At 41.9% G+C, this 27,196-nt stretch overlaps 2 protein-coding genes across 10 annotated transcripts in view; one reads left to right on the forward strand and one right to left on the reverse strand.

The window, feature by feature from the left end:
* The window catches only part of NAA35 (N-alpha-acetyltransferase 35, NatC auxiliary subunit), a 41,747-nt gene extending 32,869 nt beyond the window's left edge, over positions 1-8,878 (reverse strand). The window contains exons 1-6 of the mRNA XM_061626740.1: positions 8,799-8,878; positions 8,441-8,592; positions 6,479-6,512; positions 3,321-3,435; positions 2,801-2,875; positions 1,176-1,343 (exon numbers count right to left, since the gene is read on the reverse strand). Coding sequence (XP_061482724.1) covers positions 1,176-1,343; positions 2,801-2,875; positions 3,321-3,435; positions 6,479-6,512; positions 8,441-8,564 — 516 coding nt within the window. The 5' untranslated portion in view covers positions 8,565-8,592; positions 8,799-8,878. The remainder of the gene's footprint in view (positions 1-1,175; positions 1,344-2,800; positions 2,876-3,320; positions 3,436-6,478; positions 6,513-8,440; positions 8,593-8,798) is intronic.
* Positions 8,879-8,962: 84 nt separating this feature from the next.
* Positions 8,963-27,196, forward strand: part of AGTPBP1 (ATP/GTP binding carboxypeptidase 1) — a 129,701-nt gene continuing 111,467 nt past the window's right edge. For 3 of the 9 annotated variants that reach the window (XM_061626632.1, XM_061626704.1, XM_061626699.1), the window contains exons 1-2: positions 21,088-21,256; positions 24,264-24,409. The gene's annotated coding sequence lies outside the window, so the exon portion shown is untranslated. The other 6 variants (XM_061626652.1, XM_061626669.1, XM_061626690.1 and 3 more) reach the window with 6 other exon arrangements.

The following is a 27,196-nucleotide window of genomic DNA, read 5'->3' on the forward strand; positions in this document are numbered from 1 at the left end:
CTGAGGATTTCAGAAGTGGCATTTGCAGGGGCGCCCATGAACATGAAAATACAAGAACAATTCTGCTGGTGAGACCAAGAACCTATTTAATTCACCATTCTGTTTTCACAGTGGCCAATCAGATGCCTATAGGAAGCCCAAACCAGGGCGTAAGTGTAAGTATTCCCCGCTCATGATCCACAGTAACTAGTATTCAGAGGCATGCTGCCTCCAACAATGGAGATAGAATATAGCCATCATGGCTATCAGATCTAATGAGAAGCATCTACTGAATGATTTTATATTCTATTGTGTCCACAATTAAGTACTGAATGTGACTTGCAACAAGGAAAGACTATTTCAAAATAAAACATACCAAAAAAAGCCATACATAAGTTAAAAAGACCACTGTTGTTCATGCACTGGTAATCTCCAGGCTGGATTACTGTAATATGCTCTATATGGGGCTGCCCTTGAGGTTGGTCCGGAAGCTACAGCTGGTGCAAAATGCAGCAGCATGACTGCTCACTGAAGCAGGGTATCACCAAGATGCTACCCTGCTGCTGAAAGAATTGCACTGGCTGCCCATTAGCTTCCGGGCCAAGTTCAAGGTTCTAGTTTTGGTATACAAAGCCCCACACAGCTTGGACCAGGATACCTGAAAGATCGTCTTACTCCTTATATACCCAGTTGATCACCGCGCTCTGCAGGTGAGGGCCTCCTGCAGATACCATCTTATTAGGTCAGTTCCGCACAACATAGGAAACAGACCTTCAGTATAGTGGCATCTACCCTTTGGAATTTCCTCCCCTTAAATATTAGATAGGCACCATCTCTGTTATCTTTTTGGTGCCTATTGAAGACCTTCCACTTTCAACAAGCCTTTTTAGTACAGGCCTTATCCCAGTCTGCGTCTTTGCTGGAATTATTTTTAAGATGTTTTTTAAGATGTTTTGTTTTAATACATTTTAAAGTCTTTTGTTTTGGAGATATTTTAAAGTGCTTTTAGTGTTTCTGTTTGCTGCCCTGGGCTCTTTCTGGGAGAAAGGACGGGATAAAAAATAAATAAACAATAAAAAGAGATTAAAAAAATACAACTCAAAAACAGCAGCCAACTAAACACATACTGTTGTACATAGAGCAAGCTGTATTTTCAAGTGAGGAGGAATAGAACCATCACCTCAACAACAACTTACCTCTTCAAATACTGCAGCTTTGTTTACTTTTTCTCTGGCAATATCACAAATTTTGAGGATCCCCAGAGCAAATGCCTTCATGGCAGGATCTTCTATAAAGTCTGGATTATGAATATAAAGGCAAGTGAATACAGTCTGTGCCAAAGAATGGCCTTCCAACCATGTTATCTGAAAAGAAATCAAGTGTACAAAATAAAACGACAGCAAGCCCATGTGTGACTCAACTCTTATTTTTTCTTCTAAATAGTAACTAAATATTTAATTTATTTTTAATTGCCGGATTGAGAGGAGGTATGTTAATTTAAATATTGCCTACCTAATTCTCGACTGCATAAAAAATAAAGTGCTCAGATTTACATCCATTAATGCACTCCATTATACTTCAGTGAACAACTAGATTGTATAAAACAGTAAGGATCATGGACACAATCTGAGACCCTAGGCACACACATGGAAGGTAGGCAGCAGAGTCTTCATACACACATAGACTTGGGGTGGCAACATAAGAGATGCCACCAGCAACGACATTCAATCCCAAGGGCTTCAGATACATTGACCCTTCATCTTGCTCTACCACATTTGCGCTAGGCATAAAACTGCATGCTAAGCTGGGCCTGACAATGCAAGCCCCACTGTGTCCCACAGCAAAGTATCTACTGTCTGGACCTCAGGCAGACTCTGTGCAGAGGTTATTTCTTTATGACGGGGGGGGGGTCTTTGCTGGAGCAATGCTATTGTGCTGTCATGAGAATGCTATTGCTCTATCAGAGCACTTGTACATAGGAGGCTGCAGCATGGGAGACAGACCTGGGCCAAACAGGTAAGTTGAACTGTACACTGGCCTCTTCCTGCTTCCTCCCAGCTCTCAAAACAATGCCTTGTTCACGCCAAGAGCACCAGTACGGGCTGCAATCTATAAGGCCTTGGAATTCACCTTCCCTTCGTAGGCTGCACTAGCATGATGGCTGATGCATAGGTAATTTTCCTGGCCCTTGTGTGCAAAGCATGAATTTTGCCCAATGTTAGTTTAAATTTGTAAGATTTCTGCAAAGAAAACAAAACAATGTTTCTCCATTCAAGAGGAGGGTGAAATTTAATACTGTGCATAAGATACCTTCCATTTTATCAGAATGCTGACTATCCAACAAAGCTATGTTTTAAACATTAGTTTCACGGAAATATATTACAGTTCCAATCTGGATCCTAATTTAAAGCACATTCCTATGCCCTGGGTTCCTACTGGGAGGACAGGCAGTATATAAATTTAACAAATAAATAAATAAATTTTTACTCGGTAGTAATCCCATTGTCATTAATGGAGATCTAATAGTTGCAATTAGGACTGCACTGGAAGCTTGTTATAATGTGGTTCACTGTACCGTGGATTTGGATATGCCATGGGTATGACAATGTCCTTGAGTCATGCTTTGCATTATAATGTGGAACCCCTACAACCCAGGTGCATCCTTTGTCCCTCAATCCCCATATTATAACGAGCTTCCACTGTACATCCCCAGAAACTCTCTAAAGCTAAAATTCATCAGCTGTTCTAACTTCACTGGGAAGTAAATGCCCTCTTTTTCTGTTAATCCTACTAGTCAAGCATAAAAACATAATATTCTTACCAAACAACAAAAACAAGTGTCCATTATCCCTATCAACTCAGGTAAGGATAAATCTTTAATTTTAATGGTACCATCCTGTAAAAAAAGACAGAGAGGAAGTGCATGAGTTTCTATCAGTAGCAAAACACATTTCATCAGCCTACAAAACAACAACAACTCATTTCTACCTGTTTGGGGCAGGGAGGCAAGACTGATGCACACAAATGGAAGGAGATTCTAGAAACAGTGTGCAGTTTTCTGCTGAATTAGCAGTGCTGTGGGCTGGAACAAGAACGATGCATGGAACTAATTGTGAAAGATTCTTCTTCGTCATCTCCCTTACAACCTCCCCTCAGCCTTTTCCATATGCAGTGGAGAGCTATTCTCTGCTCTTGTGAAATGGGGGACAGATTCTTTAAAGCTAGCAAATGAAATTACACATTGTTTTAAATGTGAAGTTAGTTACATCAGTGTTCATTCAACTATGACATTCATCTTTATGAATTACTAAGCCGTTGACAAAAATGCAAAGAATGCCAACCTTGATAGCTTGTTCAAAGTTAAGAACTTTTCGATTAACTTGGTTTCCAATCATACCAGCATCCATCTTGGGATCCATCATTTCAATAGCAGACATGGCTTCAAACAGACCGAAACTAAGGAGAGCAACACACACAAAAAGAAAAACTAAGCTGGCATGAATGAATTTATAAATGGTTTCAAAGCATAATCATCAAATACTTCAAAACAAAAATAATTTTTTTTGTTGATGCAGTTGACACATAAATTATCCTTATGCATATCATGCAACTCTTGAAAAGTCATCTTCAAAAAACAGATGCAGAACTTATATATGCAGTTTTCAAGAACATTTTAAAGCAGGAGTTCCAAAAGTGTGGTCTGTGAGCTTCATTCAGGAGGTCTGAAGCATGTCTGTAGATCTGGGGTTGAAGATGGGAGATGGCATATCCAATGCATTAAATATTCATATTGGTATTTAATTGTATTTTTATTGCTTCTTTTCTTATTGAAACAAAAAATCTTATTGTAAAATACAGTAATATTGTATTTTACTGTATTACAATTGGAATTCTATGGAATTCAAATTGTAATACAATAAAAATAAATAGGAGTAAAATACAATTAAAAATCACATAGCATCTAGTACAGCACATTACAATTGCTACAAAAGGCAGATAAATCAGTAAGGAGTCTGCCAAGACCCTCAGCAATTTTCAAGTGGTTTGAGGGGGAAAAGGTTTGGGAGCCACTATTTTAAAGGAAGGAATTGGAGATTTGATGCATTGGAGAAGCAAAGTATATACCTTAACATTGCAATCCTATTCATAACTACATGGAAGTAAATCCCACTGTGACCTAGCAAGTGTTTCCCTAGTACAGGGATCAGGAACCACAATTTAAATAAAATGCTATTATATATGGAATGATAATTGACTGTTTTTAGAAAAATGTATGACAAAAACTGCATTTTTCAATACACTTCTTTTTATAGGACATCTGTCCTCTCCAAAACCAACAAAGACAGACTCAGAAATGGAGGTGAGTTTTTCTTTAGCAGCTTTAATGGATAAAGCAAGTTCGGAGTGCTTCATGAATCAGCTTACAGATTACATAGGCTTCAGTCTCATAACTAAAAAAGGCATGGCACGACCATACTGCATTAAGATGTGGTCGCAGCAACTAGACACGCCCCCTCACCAACCTTAAGTGAGGAAGGGTGGGCACCCTACTTGTGTGGCCTGCGAGTCACTACAGAGAGTGCACGTGCAAATGAGCGCTCCTCCTCAGAGGGATAGTGAGAGCTCACTGAGGCTGCCAGTGCAAGTGCCTATGGGTCTGGGGTGAAGGTGGCCAAGCTGACTCAGAAGAGTCCTCAACAGGAAGGGTAGGGCTACGCGGCGGTGACAGCGGAGTGAGCAGAGAAAGGGGGTGAGAGATGGGCAGAGAGTTCTGCTACTGACAGGGATGGACTTCCCAGCTGGTAACTGGATCTGGGGTGGCAGAGCTGTCACAGCACGGGAGCTCGCAGGCTCCTGAGCGCCTGAAGACACATCACTGGTGTCTTCTTCCCATTTAAAGTCTGACTCCTCCTCCTCATTGCTGCCACCCCACACTCATGACAAAATCAGAGCTTCAATATAGAGAAGTAAAGCTGTACTCAAAGATATTATTTTTTCCAATTAATGCTTAGAACAAAATACTAGTATTGAGAACCACAGAATACGGATGCACATCATGAAAAAGTCTTATGCACTGTTCCACGAGACTTCGTACCATTATTCAGCTGTTTCTATTGTGGCTTAACACTGACCTTAAATTACAAACTGTGAAAACAATGATATCAATCTATATCTGTGTGTGTTGTGGGGAAATATTGTACAAAATGTAAAGCATAGATGTGGCATTGGATCTAGCTGGGGGGACAGATCTTTATTCACCCATCTGACAATCACCTGAAAACATTATGATGTCAAGTGATAACTTCAGATAGGCTTGCTCTCAGCACTGACAGCATGTCTTCAAAGAATCCCTTTGAAGCCCAGGTGCAGTCTGGATTCAAACCACACCCAACAAATGACATTTCCCCCCTCCATTTGCAAATGCATTTTCCAAACTGCTCCTGCAAATGGACTTTGAAGGCAATGGTTTTGTGAGCACTGACAATCAACTGATTGTTGTAAAAAAACTTGTAAAAAACCTGGTTTTGTAAGCACTGACAATCAGCTGATTGATGGTGCCTGCAAACCCCACTTCGCCTAATCTTTACCTGCTCTGTATCCGACTTCATATAGGATGGCAGATGCAGGGCAGATGGCCATGGCTCAGCAAAAAAAACAGCCTCACAGGCCAAATGGGGATGTGTGCTGGGCCTAATTAGGCCCACAGGTCAGAGGTTCCCCACCAGTGATGTAAGTGGATTCACATTCTCAGACAGGCAGCTTAATTTAAGCCCATATATGTCAGAGTGTCCATGGGATCAAATCCACCAACGGACTTGCACTTCCCACTTATGGGTGGAATTCATATAAGATAGATGAAATTTACTGTGATAGCATTTTCACAGCAAAAAAATATAAATAAAATTCAATTTAGAGCATGAGTTTCATTTTCTTTTTCCACAATTTGTGTGAGTATAATCCTCACCTGGTTTTACAAACCTTTTGAATTTGTATGAGCCCAAGCTTTTAAAGCTGTAAAAAACTGATGACTTAACTAAACCAACATCATTAACTATTTTTAAAAGCCCAATTTAAATAGTTATATAGATTAACAGTCTACCCATACTTACTTCCAACTATGTTCATGGCTGTTTTTGTCTATGAACTATATATCCTAAGTTTTCCCCCTGAACAAGTTATTAGCCACAAGTATAGCTGCACCATATTTACCCAGAATTAAGTCCCACTGAGTTCAACAGGACTTGCTCCAAGTACATGTGCATAGTGCTGCGGCACTAGATTGCATTCAAGAGTTTTCAGGCTGATAATATAAATCAATGTTAATTTATGTTCTTTAAAGAGCCAACAGATCTGGAAGATTACGTAGGCTGCAGTTGTTAAGAATACATGTTTGGAAGTAAGCCCCACTGACATAATTAGAAGCTGCTTCTGTGTGTTTGTTTCATATTAAGATGCAAGAAATACATTTTAAGAACTTGCATTCTTATGGTATACTCACAGTTTGTCATGAAGCAACTCCCCCAACTTCAATTCTAGAAGGAAATTAAAATGAACAACTCACTAAAGTAGTATTCAAATATTTCAAATAAATACTCAACAAGACCACTGTATATAATCAAAGATAAAGAAAAAAAACTGGGTTGGTTTGCATGTAATGTTTTACCAGTTTAGTGTTATGAGATTGATCTCAGCCTCTCCCAATCCTGAGTTGAGCACCCTCCATCCTCTGGCAGGAATGTGAATTTCTGCTTATGTTTTTGATTAACCAAAGCTTGTGCTACATCATCTGAACTCATTCCAAGCTGTGGTTAATCTTCACTGTGGTTAGTGGAAATAAACAAAGTTCAAAACATAAGTTTGTGAAGCTGGCTTGTTTTAACTAACCACAGTTTAGGATTCAGAAGATACACGAAACTGCAGTTAATATAAAACAGAAGCAGAATCTTCTGATCTCCTTGTTATGCTGAGAAAGATGAAAGGGGATGAGCCTGGGATGGGGGGAGAAGGTTATGCTTGTTCTTTTAATGCTAATCCATGGTTTAGCGTTACATCCCAATGCAGCCACTATGCTGCCACAAAAATTGGAAAGACAAACAAAAAGTCACGAATTAGAAGCACTACCTAAGCAAGGGATGGCAACACGTGGTCCTCCAGATGTTGTTCGAATCCAACTTCCATCAGCCCCAACCAGCTTGGTCAACAGAGACATTAGGTTCAACATCATCTGGAGAGTCACAGGTTGCTCATCCCTGCCCTGAACAACTAAAGTGGACATAAGGCAACATTTGAGATTTGCACCAGTTCAGAACATTATGAGAATCTTATTCATAATCATCATACTGTAAGACCCCAGGATCTGTAATGAAGCTTTAAAAATAAATTTGAATACACTAGACTCATGTCACACCACGCAACCTCCTCCTTCAAACCCTGACCGAATATTAGCTATTTAAAACAACAACCATTCGAAAAAATAATTTCCCTTTAGAAAGTACAAAGAGTGATATCTAACTAAATCATAGATTGATCTCACTGGCTATCACCCACAAATGTAATTAGATGAAAGTCAGGTTTGCAATTCAAGTTACATAATCTTGAATGTAAATGTAGTAAAATGTCTTAAATTAACATCAAGGAAAAGATATCCTACAGTGTTTGTATCTAGATCCCATCATCCCAAAAATTACTTTATAAACAGATACAGAGAAAAGAGCATTTTGAAATTATCTTTAAAATCTAGGGTTTTAGCCAATAATAACAAAATATGTTTAGCAATTCATAGAACGCAGGGCTCAGGTCCAACATACAGAAGACCTGGTATCAACAGAACTTTTCCCAGAGAAAGTGGGTAGGCATTCAATGTCTGTACTGTGAGAATAATGGAGGGAAACAAAAAGGAAGAAAATCTACTTATTTGGAAAGAGGGCTGCCAACCCAAATCTGTCATGGCTGGCTTTAAAAAAAACATCTGAGCCAGCTGCTACACAAGAAAAAGGGAAAATCCAGATCTCTCTCCTTTTGGGTTTCCCCACCTTAAAATTTTTTTTATTTTGAGCCTCTGCACATCACTCATGCAACTATACTGCATAAGCGGAACCACTGTACTGTAGATAGTGTAATCACACAAATTTAAAACTGACACCAAACACAGCTTCTTGGTGACTGCCTCCCTCTCATCTTAGCAAATGGAAAAGAGGACTGTTGCTACCATTGAGGTGGATGGTTGGGATATGAGTTGGGTGGGTGATGAAGGAAGTTTTCAGTCTGGTCTAAGTCAAGCCTGGCATGCCTCTTCATCCAAACAGGGGCAGCAGCAGCAAGTGCAAGCCAGCTGGCTCCTCCTCTTTATTACTACAATGGCAATATTTACATGGACTATATTATATCCACCGTCTAAAAGTTTTGAGGGTAAGACATCAAAGCATGCCAAGAGAAAAGGTTTCCCTGTAGTGTAATTTACCTCTGCAGCAGTCTTCAAAGTCTTGGGTAATATCTATCCAACTTGTGTTACTTTTTTCCATCTTCTCAGGTATGTTAAGCTCCCATTCCGAATCATCATCTTCTGCTGAAGCCTTCATAACCATGATCTTATACCTGCACAGATACTGGACACTGAAAAAAACAGAATATTCAAACACGGTTCTTCAGAACGTGCAGAGGAATGGAAAGCTTTATACAAAGAGGGCACTAATTGTGTTGATCTTGCGTCTCAGGGCCGGTTCTGAAGGGCGTCCAGGTGGGACACTGGCCGAGGGCCCCTGCGCTCCCCTTCAGGATAAGAGCTTCAGAGCCACCCGCCATTCCTCCGCTTCACCTACCTTTCTCTTTTTGCGGCTACGCGCGATTTGCTTGCAGGTTTGCCATCAATTAAGATGGCGGCTGAGGTTTCCCTAAGGGGGTGAAGCCTTTGCCGCCATCTTGGTTGATGGCACAATGCACGCGTGTAGCACGCATGCGTGCCATCAACCAAAATGGCGGCAGAGGCTTTAGCCCCGTAGGGAAACCTCAGCCGCTATCTTCATTGATGGCAAACCTCCACACAGAGAAAGGTAAGTAGAGCGGGGAATGGCAGGCAGCTTGGGATCTCCCGTCTTGTGATCCGCCGTACCAATCCTGCCGCGAATCGCAGAAAGGGAGTGCCGAGGCCCAGGGCAGGCTGGTGCCGGCCCTGGGAGCAAGTTAAAGATCCAGTTAAGCCTCAGGAAGCCCATAGTTTGCACAGTGACTGGTGTCTCGGAAAGTATGTAATTTGCGTCTGACAGTCCCAACAGTTACATACCTGAGTTGACTGTAGAAAATGAATATCATTAACAGGCTTGGCTCCCCCCCCCATTATCTTTTGAATGAAAGGTTTTGATCCACTCATAATGAACCCACAGCCTGTATGCAGAAGTTTCTCATATGGCTCACTAGAGCCATTTTGTCACCTCCCTATAGGTAAATGGCTAACTGCACTGGCAGAATTGCAGGGCTGTACACTTCCTAAATCCACATCCAGTCCCTACATTTGCCTCAGCAGGAGTTCTCATGTTCCAGAATACATGTGAGTTGCATCAGACAGAGAGGGACAAGAGGCTGGGGATGTGGGAGGCTCACAAAGACCTGCTTAATATGATATACAGGCCAGTGGGGACAAGAACAGGGTTTTATCACGTTTTATGGGGATTCTCAATACCCAGGTGCCCATGCTGCATCAACTAGGGCCAAATATTATTTTTGAAAATTTTCCCAGCTATGGCTTAAATGAGATTTGAAGGAATGGAACTTCTTTGATAGGCATATATGAATATTCCTTGATTTATCTGCTAAGATATAGCCTATTAGGAGGGGAAACACAAGATTTCCTTTTTACAAGAGACTTCTACAGGAGAATTAGGAATATATAATAACCTCTTTGAAACTATAATATTCTCAAGTATAATTACTAATGATTCCAGAATGTAGTCTGGTGAAAATGAAAATGTTCATTTGTTTTTGTTATGTACCTTCAAGTTGATTTTGACTTATGCCAAACCTATGAATCAGCGACCTCCAATAGCATCTGTTATAAACCACCCTGTTCAAATTTTGTAAGTTCAGGTCTGTAGCTTCCTTTACGGAATCAATCCATCTCTTTTTTTTTGGCCTTCCTCTTTTTCTACTCCCTTCTGTTTTTCCCAGCATTACTGTCTTTTCTAGTGAATCATGTCTTCTCATGATGTGTCCAAAGTATGATAACCCCAGTTTCATCATTTTAGCTTCTAGTGACAGTTCTGGTTTAATTTGTTTTAACACCTAATTATTTGCCTTTTTCGCAGTCCATGGTATGCGTAAGGCTCTCCTCCAACACCACATTTCAAATGAGTTGATTTTTCTCTTATCCACTTTTTTCACTGTCCAACTTTCACATCCATACATAGAGATCAGTAATACCATGGTCAGCTTTAAAGCTACATAAATCTTCTGTTGTCATTACTTTAGTATTCTTGACATTCAGCTGTAGTCCTGCTTTTGTGCTTTCCTCTTTAACTTTCATAAGCATTTGTTTCAAATCATTACTGGTTTCTGCTAGTAGTACAGTATCGTCCATATAGCTTAAATTATTGATGTTTTTCCCTCCAGTTTTCACACCTTCACCTTGGTCCAATCCCGCTTTCCGTATGATATGTTCTGCGTATAGATTAAACAGATAGGGTGATAAAATACACCCATCTCATACCCTTTCTGATTGGGAACCAATCGGTTTCTCCATATTCTGTCCTTACAATAGCCTTACAAGAGTCCAGAGCATAGACGTTGGTACTCTTGGATAAATTTACTTCGTAATTCAAGAGGTTTTCTGTTTTATATTATTGCAGCTGACATTAATAAAAATGAATCATTATTTACAGATGTCAAACTGAATTAGTGCTTTTACGTGCATACATAAACAGAATGAACAAAAGGTTGGCGACCATCCAACAGAGTGTTAAGGGCACTTAAGCTTGTTGAAATTAATGGTTTTAAGTGCACTTGACTCTGTTGGATTGTGGCCTTTATTCTGATGAAGACGATTCCAAATGGGATGGTGTACTTGTTATATAGCAATAATTGTGGTGGTATGTGTTCCAAATCTGTGTTCCAACAATGTGAGGAAACCTCCGCACATAGAGTAGCATATAACTACAGATTTGTGAACCACAGTCCTACAAAGTTAGTAAATATAAATAAAGGAATCATACAACCCAATACTAAGCACATGTACTCCATCTATAGGATTTTTACCCAAATAAATGTGTTTTGTATAGGTGTATATAGTGGAAATGTTCTGGATTTTAAAGTCTGTTAGTTTAACCAAACAACTTTTGTTTGTAAAACTCTTTCCGACCTCCTTATCAGTTGCTTGTCACTGGGGTGACTCAGATCCCTTTGCTGGAAGACCTGTTTCACAGTTACGAAGGTTGCAGTTCTATCACTTACCTGAGCGTAAGGCACATTGAACTCTTGAGTACACATGTATTGCACCATTAGATGTGTATTTCCTGGCACATAGCAGGCAAGGCAGTGCCTATTCATGGTAGGCTAAGATGAGGTAATTTGTATATTCACATACTGAGTTTTAATTTTCTTCCTCATTGGGCTAGTTTTTCAATCCTTGCTTTCACTGGTTAAACTCTTCTTGTCCAACTATTGGCTGGAGGACACTGATTATTTTGTCTCATTTCAATCTGGCTTCCAAACTGGTTTTGACATAGCTTTGGTCTCTAGTGTGGCCTGTTCAAAGAGATAGAGGGAGTGCAACCCTGTTGATTTTCTTGGATCCTTCAGTGGGTTTTTTGATACCATCAGCCATGATATCCTTCTGCTCTTTCTGTCAGGGATGGGAATTGAAGGTATCTTGCCAAATGGTTCTTCTCATAATACTAGCATATTTCAGGAGGTGGTGCTGGGGGACCACTGCTCAACTATGTAGCATTTATGCTGTGGGCTTCTGCATAGCAATGATATGAAACCACAGAGAGATGTTGCCTGGACATTTAGTCGGCTACCAGGAAGAGTGCATTTTCTATAGTGGTGCCTCAATTAGTGCTGGTCCAAGACATTTTGGTGCCTGAGCAGAGCCCAACTACTAGGGTCAACATTTAGTTTTGATGCACCATCTAGGCACTAATTGCTGCCTTCATTTATTTCCCCACCACCACCCTATGGTGCTGCTGGAAGCAGGTCACTTCATCTTGCTTGCATGGCCTGTCAGGTCCTGACTTCAACTGTGACACTCTCTGCCCATACACAATCACCTGGCATCTTTACCTGGTGTCATTTGGAAACCAGGCTAACTATGTGCCCAGGCTTTTAACAGTAATTAGTTTTATTGGTTTTAATTGTTAGTATTGCCATCTTTACAGGGGTGTGTTTGTTATTTGTAATTGGTTTATTTTTATTCGGAGCTTCTGGTAGTGTGTTAATTTGGCTTACAAATTCAACTGCAGTGCCTATATAGTAGAAAGACAGAATATAGATTTCTGAAACTTCAAAAGAAGTACATAGAGTATCCCAACCAACATGAAGCTCCGAAACAGTTCAACTTTGATTCTGAATGTTGGCCTAAATAGGAAAACTGGTGATCTTTAAATAACAAACAGAAATAATCTAGCCTTTGGGAATAAAATGAACATACTAATAATAAGCTGTAGCAGGTTACTTTCTTTCCCACGATAGAACATTTTTCTTGGATCTTTTATCAACATTCCTCAAACCTTTCTAAGCAGCAGAGTGTACAGAGTTGTTTTTATTCATTCTTTCTGCAATTAATTAATTATATTGCTATTTATTTGTAATATCTGGAAATTTATTTGTTACCATGGTACATGAAATATAAAATTCCTCATTGCAATTAATTAATTAAAACCATTGATATAGTGTCCATGATCCAAAAATATTAAGAGAGTTCACAGTCCACTAAAATGCAAGTACTTTCAAACCAGATCTTGGAAAAGTTACTTTATTTGAACTACAACTCCCATCAGCCCATTCCAGTGGCTATGCTGGCTGGGGCTGATGGGAGTTGTAGTTCAAAAAAGTAACTTTTCCAAGCTCTGATTCAAACTAATACAATAAAATATACATCAGTATTCACAAATGACTAAAGTGCAGCAAGTCATACTAATGGACCCAAAGGCCTAAGTAAATAAATTAGGTATTCAGTAAGTGCCGGAAGCCCATTATCATTGGTTATTGTCTAATATCTATGGGGAGATGATTCCATAAAGTGGGTGGCATGGCAGAGAAGGCCCTTCCCCGAGATACTACAAGGTGAGCATCTGCAGGCTGCAACATAAGCAGGAGGGCCTCACTTTCAGATCTCAGTGATCAGGTAGATGAAATGGTTCTCTCGGGTAACCTAGTCTTAGGTTACGTCATCAGCAAAACCGTAAAACTGGTTTTGCAGCAAAGTGGCAGCCAGTGCAGATCTTTCAAAAGTGATGTTATATGTTCACAGTAGGCAGCCCCACTTAACAACCAAGTGATGACATTCCACACTAGCTGCAGCTTCTGGACCAGCCTTCAGGGCAGCCCCACATAGAGTACATTACAGTAATCCAGTCTTGAGGTTACTAACATCTGGATCACTGTGGACAGGCTGTCCAGAAGCAGTCCCTGTTCAGGAGCAGTTATACCTGGCATAGCAGCCACAGCTGGTTCAATGCATTCCTAGCCACTGAGGCCACCTGGATCTCACCTGACAACCTCCTACAGACTTTGTACCCATTCCTTAAGGGAGCATTCAACCCTGTTTAAAACAGGCAAATTACACAATTCGCAGACACAAGAACGCCCCCAGCCACAGCCTCCATGTTGTCACGACTCAGCCTCAGGTTATTGGCCCTCATCCAGCAAACCACTACATCCAGGTACCAATCCAGAACCTGCATGACCACTCTTGACTAAGATGTACCTAAGAAATAGAATCGGGTGTTTATTGCAATAAGATTCATAAGAGTGACTGTCAAAGCAAGCTAACATTTTGCATGATATAAAAGGCTCAGGCTGCAATTCTGGACACACTTATTTGAGAGTAACTCCCACTGAGCACAGTGGAAGTTACTTATGAATAAACATGTATATGTTGAATTGTAACTCTCAGTGTTTGGATATTTTTATTAGAATTAGCCAATCCACTTGGATGTTGAGCTCCAAAAAGTGTCCCTGCATTTCTGGAACTCAAAATTATCTTTGTATTTTAGGAGTTCTTGGAAACTGTACACTGGAAAGATTACATAATGAAGTCTATTTATAGATCACTGAAAAATTAATACTAGTACAGTGTAAGTTGCTCAAATGTGAAAAAAATAATAAAACCATGGTATTATAAATAAAAACCAGCCATGCAACTTTTGAAAATGTTAAAATTAGAAGGCACATCCTAGCATTAATTTAGTTAAGTGACTCTGTAGACCATACAAGGACCCCCATTATATCTTTGATCTGCATGTATGATTCCACTAATTCTTTGTATCAGAAACAAAAATATTCATATAAATATTAATATCTTGTGATAAACAATCTCATGATCCTTCTCGCATGTAGTATTGCTGAGCCAAGTATCCCCCAACTTATAACCATCTTATAGGTGGCCTTGGTGGCATGGAGTGCCTTCTACCAACTTCAGTTGGTGGCCCAGCTACACCCATATCTGGAAAGGGATAACCTCGCTTCAGTTGTCCATGCTCTGGTAACCTCCAAGTTAGATTACTGCAATGCACTCTACGTGGGGCTGCCTTTGAAGACAGTTTGGAAACTGCAGCTTGTACAAAATGCAGCGGCCAGATTGGTAACAGGGACCAGACAGTTCGAACATATAAAACCAATTCTGGCCTGCTTGCATTGGCTCCCTGTATGTTTCCGAGCTCGATTCAAGGTGTTGGTTTTAACCTATAAAGACTTACACAGCTTGGGACCACAATATCTGAAGGAACTCCTCTCCTGATACGAACCCACCCGTACACTACGCTCTACATCTAAGGCCCTCCTCCGGGTGCCTACTCTGAGGGAAGCTGGGAGTCTGGCAACAAGGGAGAGGGCCTTCTTAGTGGTGGCCCCCAAATTATGGAATGATCTTTTTGACGAGGTGCTCCTGGCGCCAACACTGTTATCTTTCCAGCGCCAAGTCAAGACTTTCCTCTTCTCCCAGGCATTTTAGTATGTGTTTTAAAATTGTTTTAAATTTTTAATTGTGTTTTAAATTGTTTTTTAAAAATGTGTTTTAAATTTGTATATTTGTTTTTAATATTTTTAATTACTGTAAACCGCCCAGAGAGCTTTGGCTATGGGGTGGTATATAAATGTAATAAATAAATAAATAAACTGTGCATTTGGTTTCTTTTTCCGAGGTGTAGAACTTTGCACTTATCCCTGTTAAATTTCATTCTGTTTTTAGCCCAATGCTGTAGCCTATGATGATGCCTTGTATTTTGTTTCTGTCTTCCAAGGTATTAGCTATCCTCCCAATTCTGTATCATCTGCAAATTTGATAAGCGTTTCCTACAACTGCTCATCCAAGTCATTAATAAAAATGTTGAAAAGCACTGAGCCCTGTAGTACCCTGCTCATTACCTCCCCCCAGTTTGAGAAGGAACCATTAATAAGCACTCTTTTGAGTACAATTCTGTAGCCAACTGTGGATCCACCTCATAGTTGTTCCATGCAGCACACATTTAGCTAACTTGCTAATCAGAATATCATGCGGATATATTATGTCCACAGCATTCCCACAGTCTACCAGGGAGGTTACCCAATCAAATAATGAGAAAGGATTTGTTCTTCATAAATCCATGTTGGCTTCTAGTAATCACTGCATTGTTTTCAAGGTGCTTACAGACTGACCGCTTTTTAATTTGCTCCAGAATTTTCCCAGGGATCGATGTCAGGCTGACTGGTCTGTAGTTCCCAGGTTCCTCCTTTTTGCCATTTTTGAAGATAGGGACAACATTAGCCCTCCTCCAGTCATCCAGCATTTTGCTTTGCCTCCATGATTTAGAAAATATAATAAGACAATGGTTCCGAGAGTTCTTCAGCCAATTCCTTCAATGATCTAGGATGCAGTTCATCAGTCCCTGAAGATATGAACTCGTTCAAAGTGATTAGGTATTTCTTGACCATTTGTCTATCAATCTCAAGCTGCAATCCTGTCTGGAGGGCAGACAACCTTAGGAAGCAAGATTACAGGAAGTCTTTTCTTCACCTAACCCCATCTTTATTTTCAAATATTGTATTTAACTGAAGCCATACAACACATTACTCACTACCAGCATCAAAATATGTGAACTTTTGAATTTTTAAAAAAAGTTATAAAAAAGTCACAGTGTGCTAATTTAGTGCCATTAAACCTGATATTTGTAACGTTAGACCCAATAGTTACCAGACGCTTTAGATTTTGTGCTAGTCACTTGCTTTCCTCAAAAGTATGCTGCAGCTTTCAGGGTGCTTTCTGCTTTGGTTTGGAGCTGGCAGTTTTTGTGAATCTAGCCAAACCCAGGAAAAATACTTCACTTTCTATACTGTTTTCTCCTTTGCTGGTTGTTTTTGGTTTCATTGTTGACCCATTGCGCTACGACTGGCCCAAAAACCATGCTGTGGCCTATGATGAGGACTCAGATGAGTTCACCTCCATCCCTGCCACCTGTCAATGGGGAGAAAAAACCACGAATGAAAAGTAAATTTAAAATTTGTTTTAAATTGTTTTTACTGTTGTATTTTATATTGTTGTGACCAGCCCTATGCCATCTAGCAATAATAATCATAATAAATCCCACTCAGTGTTCTTTTTTCCAGCCCTTCAGAGCCTCACATATGCCTTAGAGGTGGCCGACTGCCATGTGCCTATATTCTGTATGCCTCCCTGGGGCATTCCAAATGGGAGCTGTTGATGCTGCCACAATCCTAAAAGAAATAGTCCCACACCCCCATTCTCCTGAGTACCTTAGCTGCAGCATGAAATTGATATTTGGTGAGAGGCAGGCTGTCTGCATGGCAAAACAAATTCCTTGGGGAGTTGCCCATACATACTCCCTCAGTGCCATCACTGGGTATATATTGGCCTCTATAGATGGGCATAACGTGTCCACAGAACTTCTCCTCCTTTGGTCAATCTTAGACCAATGTATCAAGATTTGAACCCAACCCTTGGTAAATGAAAGATCCTGCAACTGCAGAGAACACTGAGTGGTCTGCCTTTGATTTAGCTACCGGCTCCTCTAAATGCCCCACAAAAAGAGTGTGATGGCAGCAGAATGTAATAAAGCAACCTCATACAGGGAATTGCAAAGTACCACCCACTGATGCTTCATGCCCCCCAACAAGCCTGGTGATATGGGTTCCCACTTGTCTGGCTGGGAGGGCTGTCAGGCTCGCACCTGCTTTCACTACTTTGTCAGGCCCCTACCCGTCAGGATCCCACCTCTCGCTACCACCTGCTAGGATCCCGCCTGTGGCTACTGCCTTGACACGGTCCCACCTCAGGGTCCTGCACTCACAATGGTTCTCTCACCGGTTCTAGCAAAGATCTCTGAAGATCCCATTGCTAGGCAGCACCACCAGACCTTCCTGTAAAACAATATTGCCTTGAGACTGTGCCTTAGTCTCCTCTTGGCTTATTGCTACTTTATTTCTGGGTGCACTTGCAGGCCACAACTGCCCTGCATCTTTGTGCCTATAAAGAATACAGCCCTGGGTTTCTCTGGATACTTGATAATGTTACTCTATCTCTTCACCGCTGCCACCATTGATAGTTTCCCCACCTTGGTATATGCCCTGCCCACCCTTCTGGTCAGCCAAGGATCAGACGTTAGGTAAACCAAGAAATATTTATTTATATATACAGGAATAACAAGATTACTTAAAGGTATAGTTTAACCAGCGTATGATTTCATCAGATGCGTTACTCTTTATGTTTCTAGCCATCAATAACTTGCCTCACTACCTGTCTAAATCCAATCCAACCCACAAAACCAACCGAACTCTCTCATCAACCAACCGAACTCTCTCAACTGACATCCTCTCATTTATACCTTCAGACACTCAAACGCTCAGCCAATCATAATACAACATTCTCCAGCATTCCAGCCCATGTACTCCCCCCTCTCACTCAGTCTACTTACCATTTATGCTCTAATAAACCCACACTTACCATATTTACAGTATATAAATACTGGAGCATCACAAGGGCCACTCCCTCTGCCATCCCTCCTAACCTTTTCCGAATCTGGAAATCTGCTGAAACATCCTCGTGTCTCCCCTCCCCCTCACCTTAGCTATAAAAGGCAAGCTGGCCAACTTAACATGCAAGGTCCTGACTGACAGTTCCTTTGGCCCCAAGTATGCATGTATTCCACCTGTATGGGCTATATCTGATGCCACCCCTTCTCTGTTCTGAATGAAGAATTCCGTACCTGCCCTATCATAAAAAGTTTGCTAGGGGTGGTAGATAATCTTTTGGCTCTCTCTACTTTTATCCTCCAAGCTCCCAAAGTGCCACTGGCATTGGTTCCAATAATTACCTGATAAAGCATCAGCAGCACTGTTATCCAAACTGGGGACATGGCATGCCTGAAAGAAGCTGTTGAAGCAGAGATTGAACACCTCACCAGTGAGTGTACCATAATGAGGGTTACGGTTTGCCAATTTGCTACCAGGCCAGGTTCAAGATACTTGTGTTGACTCACAAAGCCCAAAACAACTTGGGTCCAAAAGTACTTGTTTGATCCCTTATGCTGCAGATTGATCCCTGAGATCTTCTGATGTGGCACTTCTGGCAGTTCCCCACATCCCTGAGCTTCAGTTGGTGTTTACCTTTAGTATGCCAGGTCCTGCCCTGCAGAACTCCCTACCAGCAGAGGTTCAGCAGAAACCATCCTGTCTTCTTTCAGACATTTTTTGAAAACTGTATTGCTTAGACAGCTCTTTGCCATTTGTATTTTCTCTTTCTAACCAATCTGTATTTATTGATTTTTTAATGATGTTTCTGTGGTTACCTTTTGCTGATTTTATTTTTATATGTTGTATACCGCCTTAATATATTGTTAGGAAAGTGTGGATGATAAATACATAAATTAAATAAAAATAAATGGGGAACTGCTAGTGAGAAGGCCCCTGTCATGGATCAGTGCCAACCAGGGAGCACCAAGTGGTGACACCAGCAACAGGGCCTGCCCTGCGGATTGTAAGGCCTGAGATGGTTGACAGTGGGGGTGACTTTCTTTTAAGTACTTAGGGCCCAAGCTATTTAGGATTTTGTTTGCTAGTACTAACAGCTGGTAGCTCATTGGCACTTGGCAGACAGTGCAGTGCTTTCAGGACTGGTGACACATTGTCACGTTAGGCTACCCCACTCACCAATCTAGCTGCTGCATTCTGCATTAGTTGCAGTTTCCAGATAGTTTTTACGTCAGCCCCATGTAGAATTCATTTTAGTAGACCAGATGGAAGGTCACAAGAGCCTGGACATCTGAGGCCTACTTATCCCAGCCCAAGAATGGCGAGCCAGTCTAAGCTGGGCATTACTAGGCACAGAAGCCATTTAGGTCTCCAGTAACAGGTTGGGATCCAGGAGTACTCTTTCAGAGGAAGTGCAGCCCCTCCCAGAACAGGCTTTGTACCTATTCCTGGACACAAAAACCATCCACCCATAGCATGTCTTGTCTTATCAGGGTTCAGCCTCAATTTATTAGCTCCCATCCAGCTCCTCACTGCTTCCAGACAGTGGTCTAGCACCTTCACAACCTCTCCTGATTCAGATGGAATGGAAAGCTGGAGCTGTGTGTCATCAGCATGCTGATGAGACCATGCTCCAAATCCTTGGATGACAGCTCCCAAAGGTGTCATATAGATGATGAATAGCATAGGAAACAGAATGGACCACTGGAACTCCACAGCCCCAAAGTCATAGTGCCAAGCAACAGTCCCCTAGTGTGAGTTTTGGGTAGTGACCTGCAGGCAGGAGCAGAAACATTGTAATACAGTGCCTTTATCTTCCAACCCCTTGAATCATTTCAGGACACCTTGGACCATGGTGATGAAATCCACTGAGAGATCAAGGAGAACCAACAGGGTCATGCTCCCCTTGTCTCTTTCCCAATAAAGGTAATCAGTCAGAGTAACCAAGGCTGTTTTGTTGCTAAAGCCAAGCCTGAAACCAGACTGAAGTGGGTCTAGATCAGGAGTTCCCAAACTGTTGTCTGGACGACCAATGTTCCATGAGCTTCAGGTGGTCTGAAGCATCTATGTGGATTTGTGGTCAAAGACGGTCAATGGCACGTAGTTGACATTATATATTCACACTCAATTTAAATGCTATTTTATTGCTTGTTTTATTTCTTACACTGCATTTTATTGTGTTACAGTTTGAACTCTATGGCAGTCAAATTGTGATACCATAAAATACAGTATGTAAGAAATAAAAGTCACAATACAAATTTGATTAAAATCATAACGTATCTAGTACAGTGCATTTCAATTGCTACATCAGGCAGAAAAATTATTTGGTGGTCCGCCAAGACCCTCAGCAATTTTTAAGTAGGGGAAGTGTTTGGGAACTGCTGGTCTAAATAACCTGTTTCCTCCAGGAACTCCTGCAGCTGGGCAGCTACCACCTTCTCTATCACTTTGCCCAGGAAGGGATTATTAGAGAATTGATAGTACTTTTTTAAAATTCTGGACTCAGGGACCACGCGACCGTCTCTTTCAAGGTGGTGGGCAGGGCCGGCCCCAGGCATGCCGGGGCCCTTGGGCACCAGCCTGCCCCGGCCCTCGGCACTCCTCTTCTGCGATTCGCGGCAGGATTGGTACCGCGGATCGCAGGGCGGGAGATCCCAAGCCGCCTGCCATCCCCCCGCTCTACTTACCTTTCTCTGTGTTGTTTGTTTGCCATCAATTAAAATGGCGGCCGAGGTTTCCCTAAGGGGCTGAAGCCTCTGCTGCCATCTTGGTGGATGGCACGCATGCGTGCTACACGTATGCATTGCTGCCATCAACAAAGATGGCGGCAGAGGCTTCAGCCGCTTACAAAAACCTCGGCCGCCATCTTAATTGATGGCGAACCTGTGCGCACAGCGGCACAGCCGCAAAAAACACAGCAGAGAAAAAGGTAGGTGAAGCGGAGGAATGGCGGGCGGCGCTGAAGCTCCTCTACTGTTATCCTGTTGGCAGAGCTGCGGATAAGCCCCCTAAGTACAGGGAAGCAAGGGATGGGCTCTGCAAACAGTCCATGCGGCGGGGAGTAGTAGTAGTAGCGGCGGTTGATGTTTTGGCAGTCATTTTCCAGGTTGTATTATTGGTTCGTTGGCATTATTCGCCACACTTTTACGCTGAGCCCCGAAACATTTTCAAAAAATCTTCACATTCATTCACTATCTGACAAGTTTATAGCTCTTCATTTCTCATGTGTGTTGCTTCTAGAGTAGGTTTGAAATTTGGCAATATTGTGTTTAAATGCTTGCTATGTTATCCAGGAGTTGCAGCGATACTCTTAGGGGGCGTTTCAATTTAATAACAAACTCGATTTATTAGTGATCTCAGTGGGTTGGGAGGATGTTGTTTTTTAAAAGGTAGATTATTTATTTTAATCTCGCTTCTTCTTTCCATCCACAAAAGGCTCTGGAGGTTGCTTACAGTAGCAGTGATAACATCGCAATATTTAAAACAATCCAAGTTGGACTGGCATTTTGAAAATTGACCTGATAAATAAAACACAGGAGTTGATGCAGCATGGGCACCTGGGTATTGAAAATTCCCATAAAACGTGATAAAACCCTGTTCTTGTCTCCACTGGCCTGTATATTATATTAAGCAGGTCTTTGTGAGCCTCCCACATCCCCAGCCTCTTGTCCCTCTCTGTCTGATGCAATTTACATGTATTCTGGAACATGAGAACTCCTGCTGAGGCAAATGTAGGGACTGGATGTGGATTTAGGAAGTGTACAGCCCTGCAATTCTGCCAGTGCAGTTAGCCATTTACCTATGTCTGTGCCCAGGCAAGGGAGGAGACAAAATGGCTCTAGTGAGCCGTATGAGAAACCTCTGCATACAGGCTGTGCGCTCACTATGAGTGGATCAAAACCTTTTATTCAAAAGACCGGGGGGGGGGGGGAAGCCAAGCCTGTTAATGATATTCTCTGAAGGCCCCCTAAAACAGGATGGTTGGAAGCTCATCAGTGATCTAGCCCTGCAGATTTCACAGAGGGGGATTTTCTACAAATGAGATGTTACTGCTGAAAAATCTTCCCTTTGAAAAGATGTCTCCCCTTCTTGAAGGCACTTGTAGCTGAGCTTCAGCTGACAATCCTAGTGCTCATATGGGAGAAGGCACTTGTAAGGTTCTGTGGACCAGACTGTTTAGAGCAGAAGAATACGATTGCTTGCCCTAATCTGTTTACCAGTAATGTGGTTGAGTTCAGAATTTGAGTTTTTTGGTACAGACTGTGAGTAATCATAATGGGGAGGGATGGAGCAAGTTAAAGATCCAGTTAAGCCTCAGGAAGCCCGTAGTTTGCACAATGATTGGTGTCTCAAAAGTATGTATTTTGAGTCTGATACTCCCAACAGTTACATACCTGAGTTGACTGTAGAAGATGAACACTGTTTGATAAGCAGTGTTTGAGCACTATAGTACTCTCTGCCCCCCACTGCAAGCCTTGTGTATGTGACCTTCAAAACATTCTTCTCATAACTCTGACATAATAAGTTTGGAGTTTTGCATACATTTTCAAAATGAATTTATATAGTAAAATTGTGTTGTAAGCTGTTTAATAAATAAAAAGGAATTAATGTATGTTCTCCAAACTTTAGTACTTAACAATAATATTGATAAATCTTTACTTGCTTGCATTTGGTTTGGCCACTCTTGAAATCACGTAGTAAGTGCAACTAAAATTAGGTCAGATACTAAAAGATTTGTAAAACTCATAAGGTTGCATCTAATGTTGTCCTTCCATTCACAGAAGAAACTTTGATCCAGTGGAGGTTTCCATGAACTGAAAGGGGTGAGAGAAGATTTTTGAAAACAACCTCTTTGTTCTGCAACCCCCTGTGCTGTTCCAGATAGTCTCCCAACAACCCTCTGGGGCTGTGTTTGTTGTTTATGGAAGCCTCTGGTGGAGCCTTCTGTGAATGGAATAGCGTTGTTAGATACAGTCCTTAGGAGATCAGTAGTAAACTCAAAACAGTGTGATCTGTCTATTGAACTGCATGGGCCTGCTCTGCAGTTCCTTACTTATGTAGGGGGGAAAGGAGGAAGGGCACCAACAAAAGTCTGAAGTGCTCTGTAAATGCAGTTTATTAGACCCAATGCGTTTCGACTGGGGAGGCCACTTGGCGTACTGTGTTCCATATTCCTTGCCACAAAGTAATTTTGAGGAACAGGAAGAAGAAACAAGCTTCCTCTCAATCTCCTTCTTCATGATTTCTTGTTGTGAGCATTTGAGATTTGGACGTACTACAAACGGACACCAACAAACTACGCTTTTGCTAACAAAGCTTTTAAGCTCTTGTCTAAGCCCATTTCCTTGTCTAACAGAGGGAAAGCATCAAGTCTGCAGTTTGCAACAGGCAGTTTTATTCATCTGTTGTTAATGGCTTTAATTTTACGCTAAAATGAACTGATGATAGAATTTTAAATACTTCAGTTGGCATAAATTTGGCTTAACCAAAATTATTTTGTAAAAATCAAGTAGATTATTATTGGTCCCATTGAAAAGGTATTCCCTGATACAATGTTTTCCTTCATTATTTCAAATTTCCCTTAGTGTTTTTCACGTACCTTCAGAACTTTCAAAAAGTTATACAAAAAACACAAGTCTGAGAGTCTTACCATGCTTCATTTGGTAAGAGTTAAGACTAAGACAGCTTGCTCACTCCACCCTAGTATAGAAGTGTTTGTCTGAGATAAAACTTCTTGATCTATGTAAAGTTCTCCAAGAAGATAGCCTCTGTCTGTATATATCCTTGCCTCGCACATTTTGCAGTAAGAAGTGTGCTTTCTTTTTGCATCTGTAGGCTAACTAGAAAGCCACTGTTTGATTCCCATTTCTCCATACTCTTGTGAGACTGATGCATAGCATGATTGTAAAGAAGATAATTTTTGTTATATTTGGTCAGAGATTTAGTTGATTTATCCCTTTGTATTTTATGAGTGATGATCCTTTTGCTCTTTATTTCTTATAGCAGCTGTGTGGGAACTGTTTTTCTGTGGCTCCATTCCATTTTACTGCTGAAATGTTTGACCCTAGTCATGTGCTTAAAGGCCTTTAATTTCTTGGGTTTTTCTCATGCAGGGGTTACCCAGTGAACATTTTGGTGACATTGGATGGGAAGGACCTCCATACTTGGTGCTGAACATTACAGCAGCAGCATGGAATGATGCCATGTACAAATGATTCTTACGCCAGTGATATAACATATAAAGGGCCTTGAGAAATTGGTGAGTCTTATAAGTGTTGATAGAGCTGGTATAGCACAGTGGCGAGGAGAGCCTGGCTGGGAGTCCAGAGTCTGTGAGTTCAAATCCCCACTCGTGTCTCCTGGGTGTAAAGGGCCAGCTAAAGATCACCCTCACAGTGAGTGGCTCAGGGGTTACGTGCCTGTGCAGCCATGGGCAAGCTGCATAGTCCCAAGGATGACCTATGTCGGGAGAAAGACAGAGGGAGTGTAACTCTGTTGATTCTCCTTGATCTCTCAGCGGCTTTTGATACCATCAACCATGGTATCCTTCTGGAGAGGCTTGCAGAGTTGGGTGTTGGAGGCACTGCTTGGCAGTGGTTCTGCTCCTACTTGGCGGGCCGTCTCCAGAAGATAATACTTCGGGAACATTGCTCGACCCCGTGGGTTCTCCAATATGGGGTCCCGCAGGGTTCGGTCTTGTCTCCCATGCTTTTTAACATCTATATGAAGCCATTGGGTGCGGTCATCCGGAGTTTTGGAGTGCATTGTCATCAGTACGCTGATGACACGCAGCTCTACTTCTCCTTTTCATCTTCTTCAGGTGAGGCAGTCGATGTGCTGAACCGTTGTCTGGACGCGACAATGGACTGGATGAGAACTAACAAACTGAGACTCAATCCTGATAAGACTGAGATGCTGCTGGTGGATGGTTTCTCTGGTCAGATGGTGGATACATACCCTGTCCTGGACGGGGTTACACTCCCCGTAAAGGCTCAGGTTCATAGTTTGGGAGTCATTTTAGACTCTTCCCTATCACTTGAGGCCCATGTAGCCTCGGTGGCACGGAATGCGTTCTACCAACTTCGGTTGGTAGCCCAGCTACGTCCCTATCTGAGTAAGGAGGACCTTACATCAGTGGTTCATGCTCTGGTAACCTCAAGTTTGGACTACTGCAACGTGCTCTACGTAGGGCTACCTCTGAAGACGGTTCGGAAGCTACAGCTAGTGGAAAATATGGTGGCCAGACTGCTAACAAGACCTAAGCGGTCTGAGCATATAACACCTGTTCTGGCTCACTTGCACTGGCTTCCAATATGCTACCGGGCCAGATTCAAAGTGTTGGTACTAACCTATAAAGCCTTATACGGCGCGGGACCACGATACCTGCAGGAACGCCTCTCCCGTTATGAACTGGCCCGTACACTATGGTCTACTACGAAGGCCCTCCTCCGGGTCCCGACCCATAGGGAGGCCTGGAGGGTAGTAACAAGATCTAGGGCCTTCTCAGTGGTGGCCCCCGAATTGTGGAAGTCTCCCCGAGGAGGTACTCCTGGCACCAACACTATTATCTTTTCGGCGCCAGGTTAAAACCTTTCTCTTCTCTGAGGCATTTTAATCTAAGTTATTTATGTAAATGTTGTAATTTTTATTTTAGATGGTGTACTTTTATATTTGTTATGTTGATCTTGTAATTTTATTATTATTATTATTATTTATTAAATTTATATACCGCCCGACTAGCAATAGCTCTCTGGGCGGTGAACATAAAATAATATAAAAATACAATGAATAACAAAATAATACTAAAATACAATCAACAATCCAATACAATAAACATTTTTAAAAGTAAATCAGTGTAACTTAAAATGCTTCAGAGAATAGGAAGGTTTTGACCTGGCGCCGGAAGGAGAGCAGAGTCGGCGCCAGGCGTACTTCCTCGGGGAGACTGTTCCATAGTTCGGGGGCCACCACTGAGAAGGCCCTAGATCTTGTCATCACCCTCCGGGCCTCCCTGTGAGTTGGAACCCGGAGGAGGGCCTTCGTAGCAGAACGTAGTGCACGGGCCGGTTCATATCGGAAGAGGCGTTCCGCAAGGTATCGTGGTCCTGCACCGTATTGTATATGTTTCTATGTTTGCCGCCCAGAGAGCTGTTTGCTAGTTGGGCGGGATATAAGCTGAATTAAATAAATAAATAAATAAATAAATAAGGAGCCCAATTGCCCCCCAGCTGGCAGTTACAGACAAGGAAAGGGCTGGCTTGTGCCCTAGCCAGGCCCTAGCCAGCGGGGAGGACTAGCCTCGGAGGGAGGCAATGGTAAACCCCCTCTGAACACCGCTTATGGGTAGCCATAAGTCGGGATCGACTTGAAGGCAGTCCATTTCCGTTTACCATCAGTGTTGATGTTTTGTGAATATCTTCAGCAAAGAGATGGTTTTCTGCTTTAAAACATGTATTAGAGAGGAAGTAGTATGGGAAATAGCGTACTGCCCTTAAGTAGAAGAGAGCTCTCTTGGATGTTAGTAAGAACTTACAACACTGTTCAGATCATATTTTTAATCATCAAATGTAGAATAGCTAGCATTGCAGTGCAAAACATTTGTAGGGCCTGTTCTGGGCTGAGGAATGTTGAAAAAGAGGAAGGAAATGGGGATGATGTAAGAGCTGTGAGTGGTATGGCAAGACGGGACCGTATAACATTAACTGCACTGGCTGCCTTTTTGTTACCCCGGCCTGATTCCGTGTGTTAATGTACAAAGCCCTAACTTGATGGCATACCTCTTATATCAGTCAGGTGAGGCCCTGTGGTCTGCAGGGAAGGTCTTTGTTGTGATTGCGTCAGCAAGTAGGACTCACCATGTGGGATCATGGGAAGCTGCCTTCTACTGAATCAGACCATTGGTTGATCTAGCTCAATATTGTCTGTACTGACTGGCAATGGCTCTCCAGGATTTCAGACGGGATTCTTTCTCATCTCTACTTGGAGTTGCTGGGGATCGAACCTGGAACCTTCTGCATGCAAAACAAATACTCTGCCACTGAGCCAC

The sequence above is a fragment of the Rhineura floridana genome, chromosome 1 (assembly GCF_030035675.1).
Source record: "Rhineura floridana isolate rRhiFlo1 chromosome 1, rRhiFlo1.hap2, whole genome shotgun sequence".
In the NCBI taxonomy this organism is placed as follows: domain Eukaryota; kingdom Metazoa; phylum Chordata; class Lepidosauria; order Squamata; family Rhineuridae; genus Rhineura; species Rhineura floridana.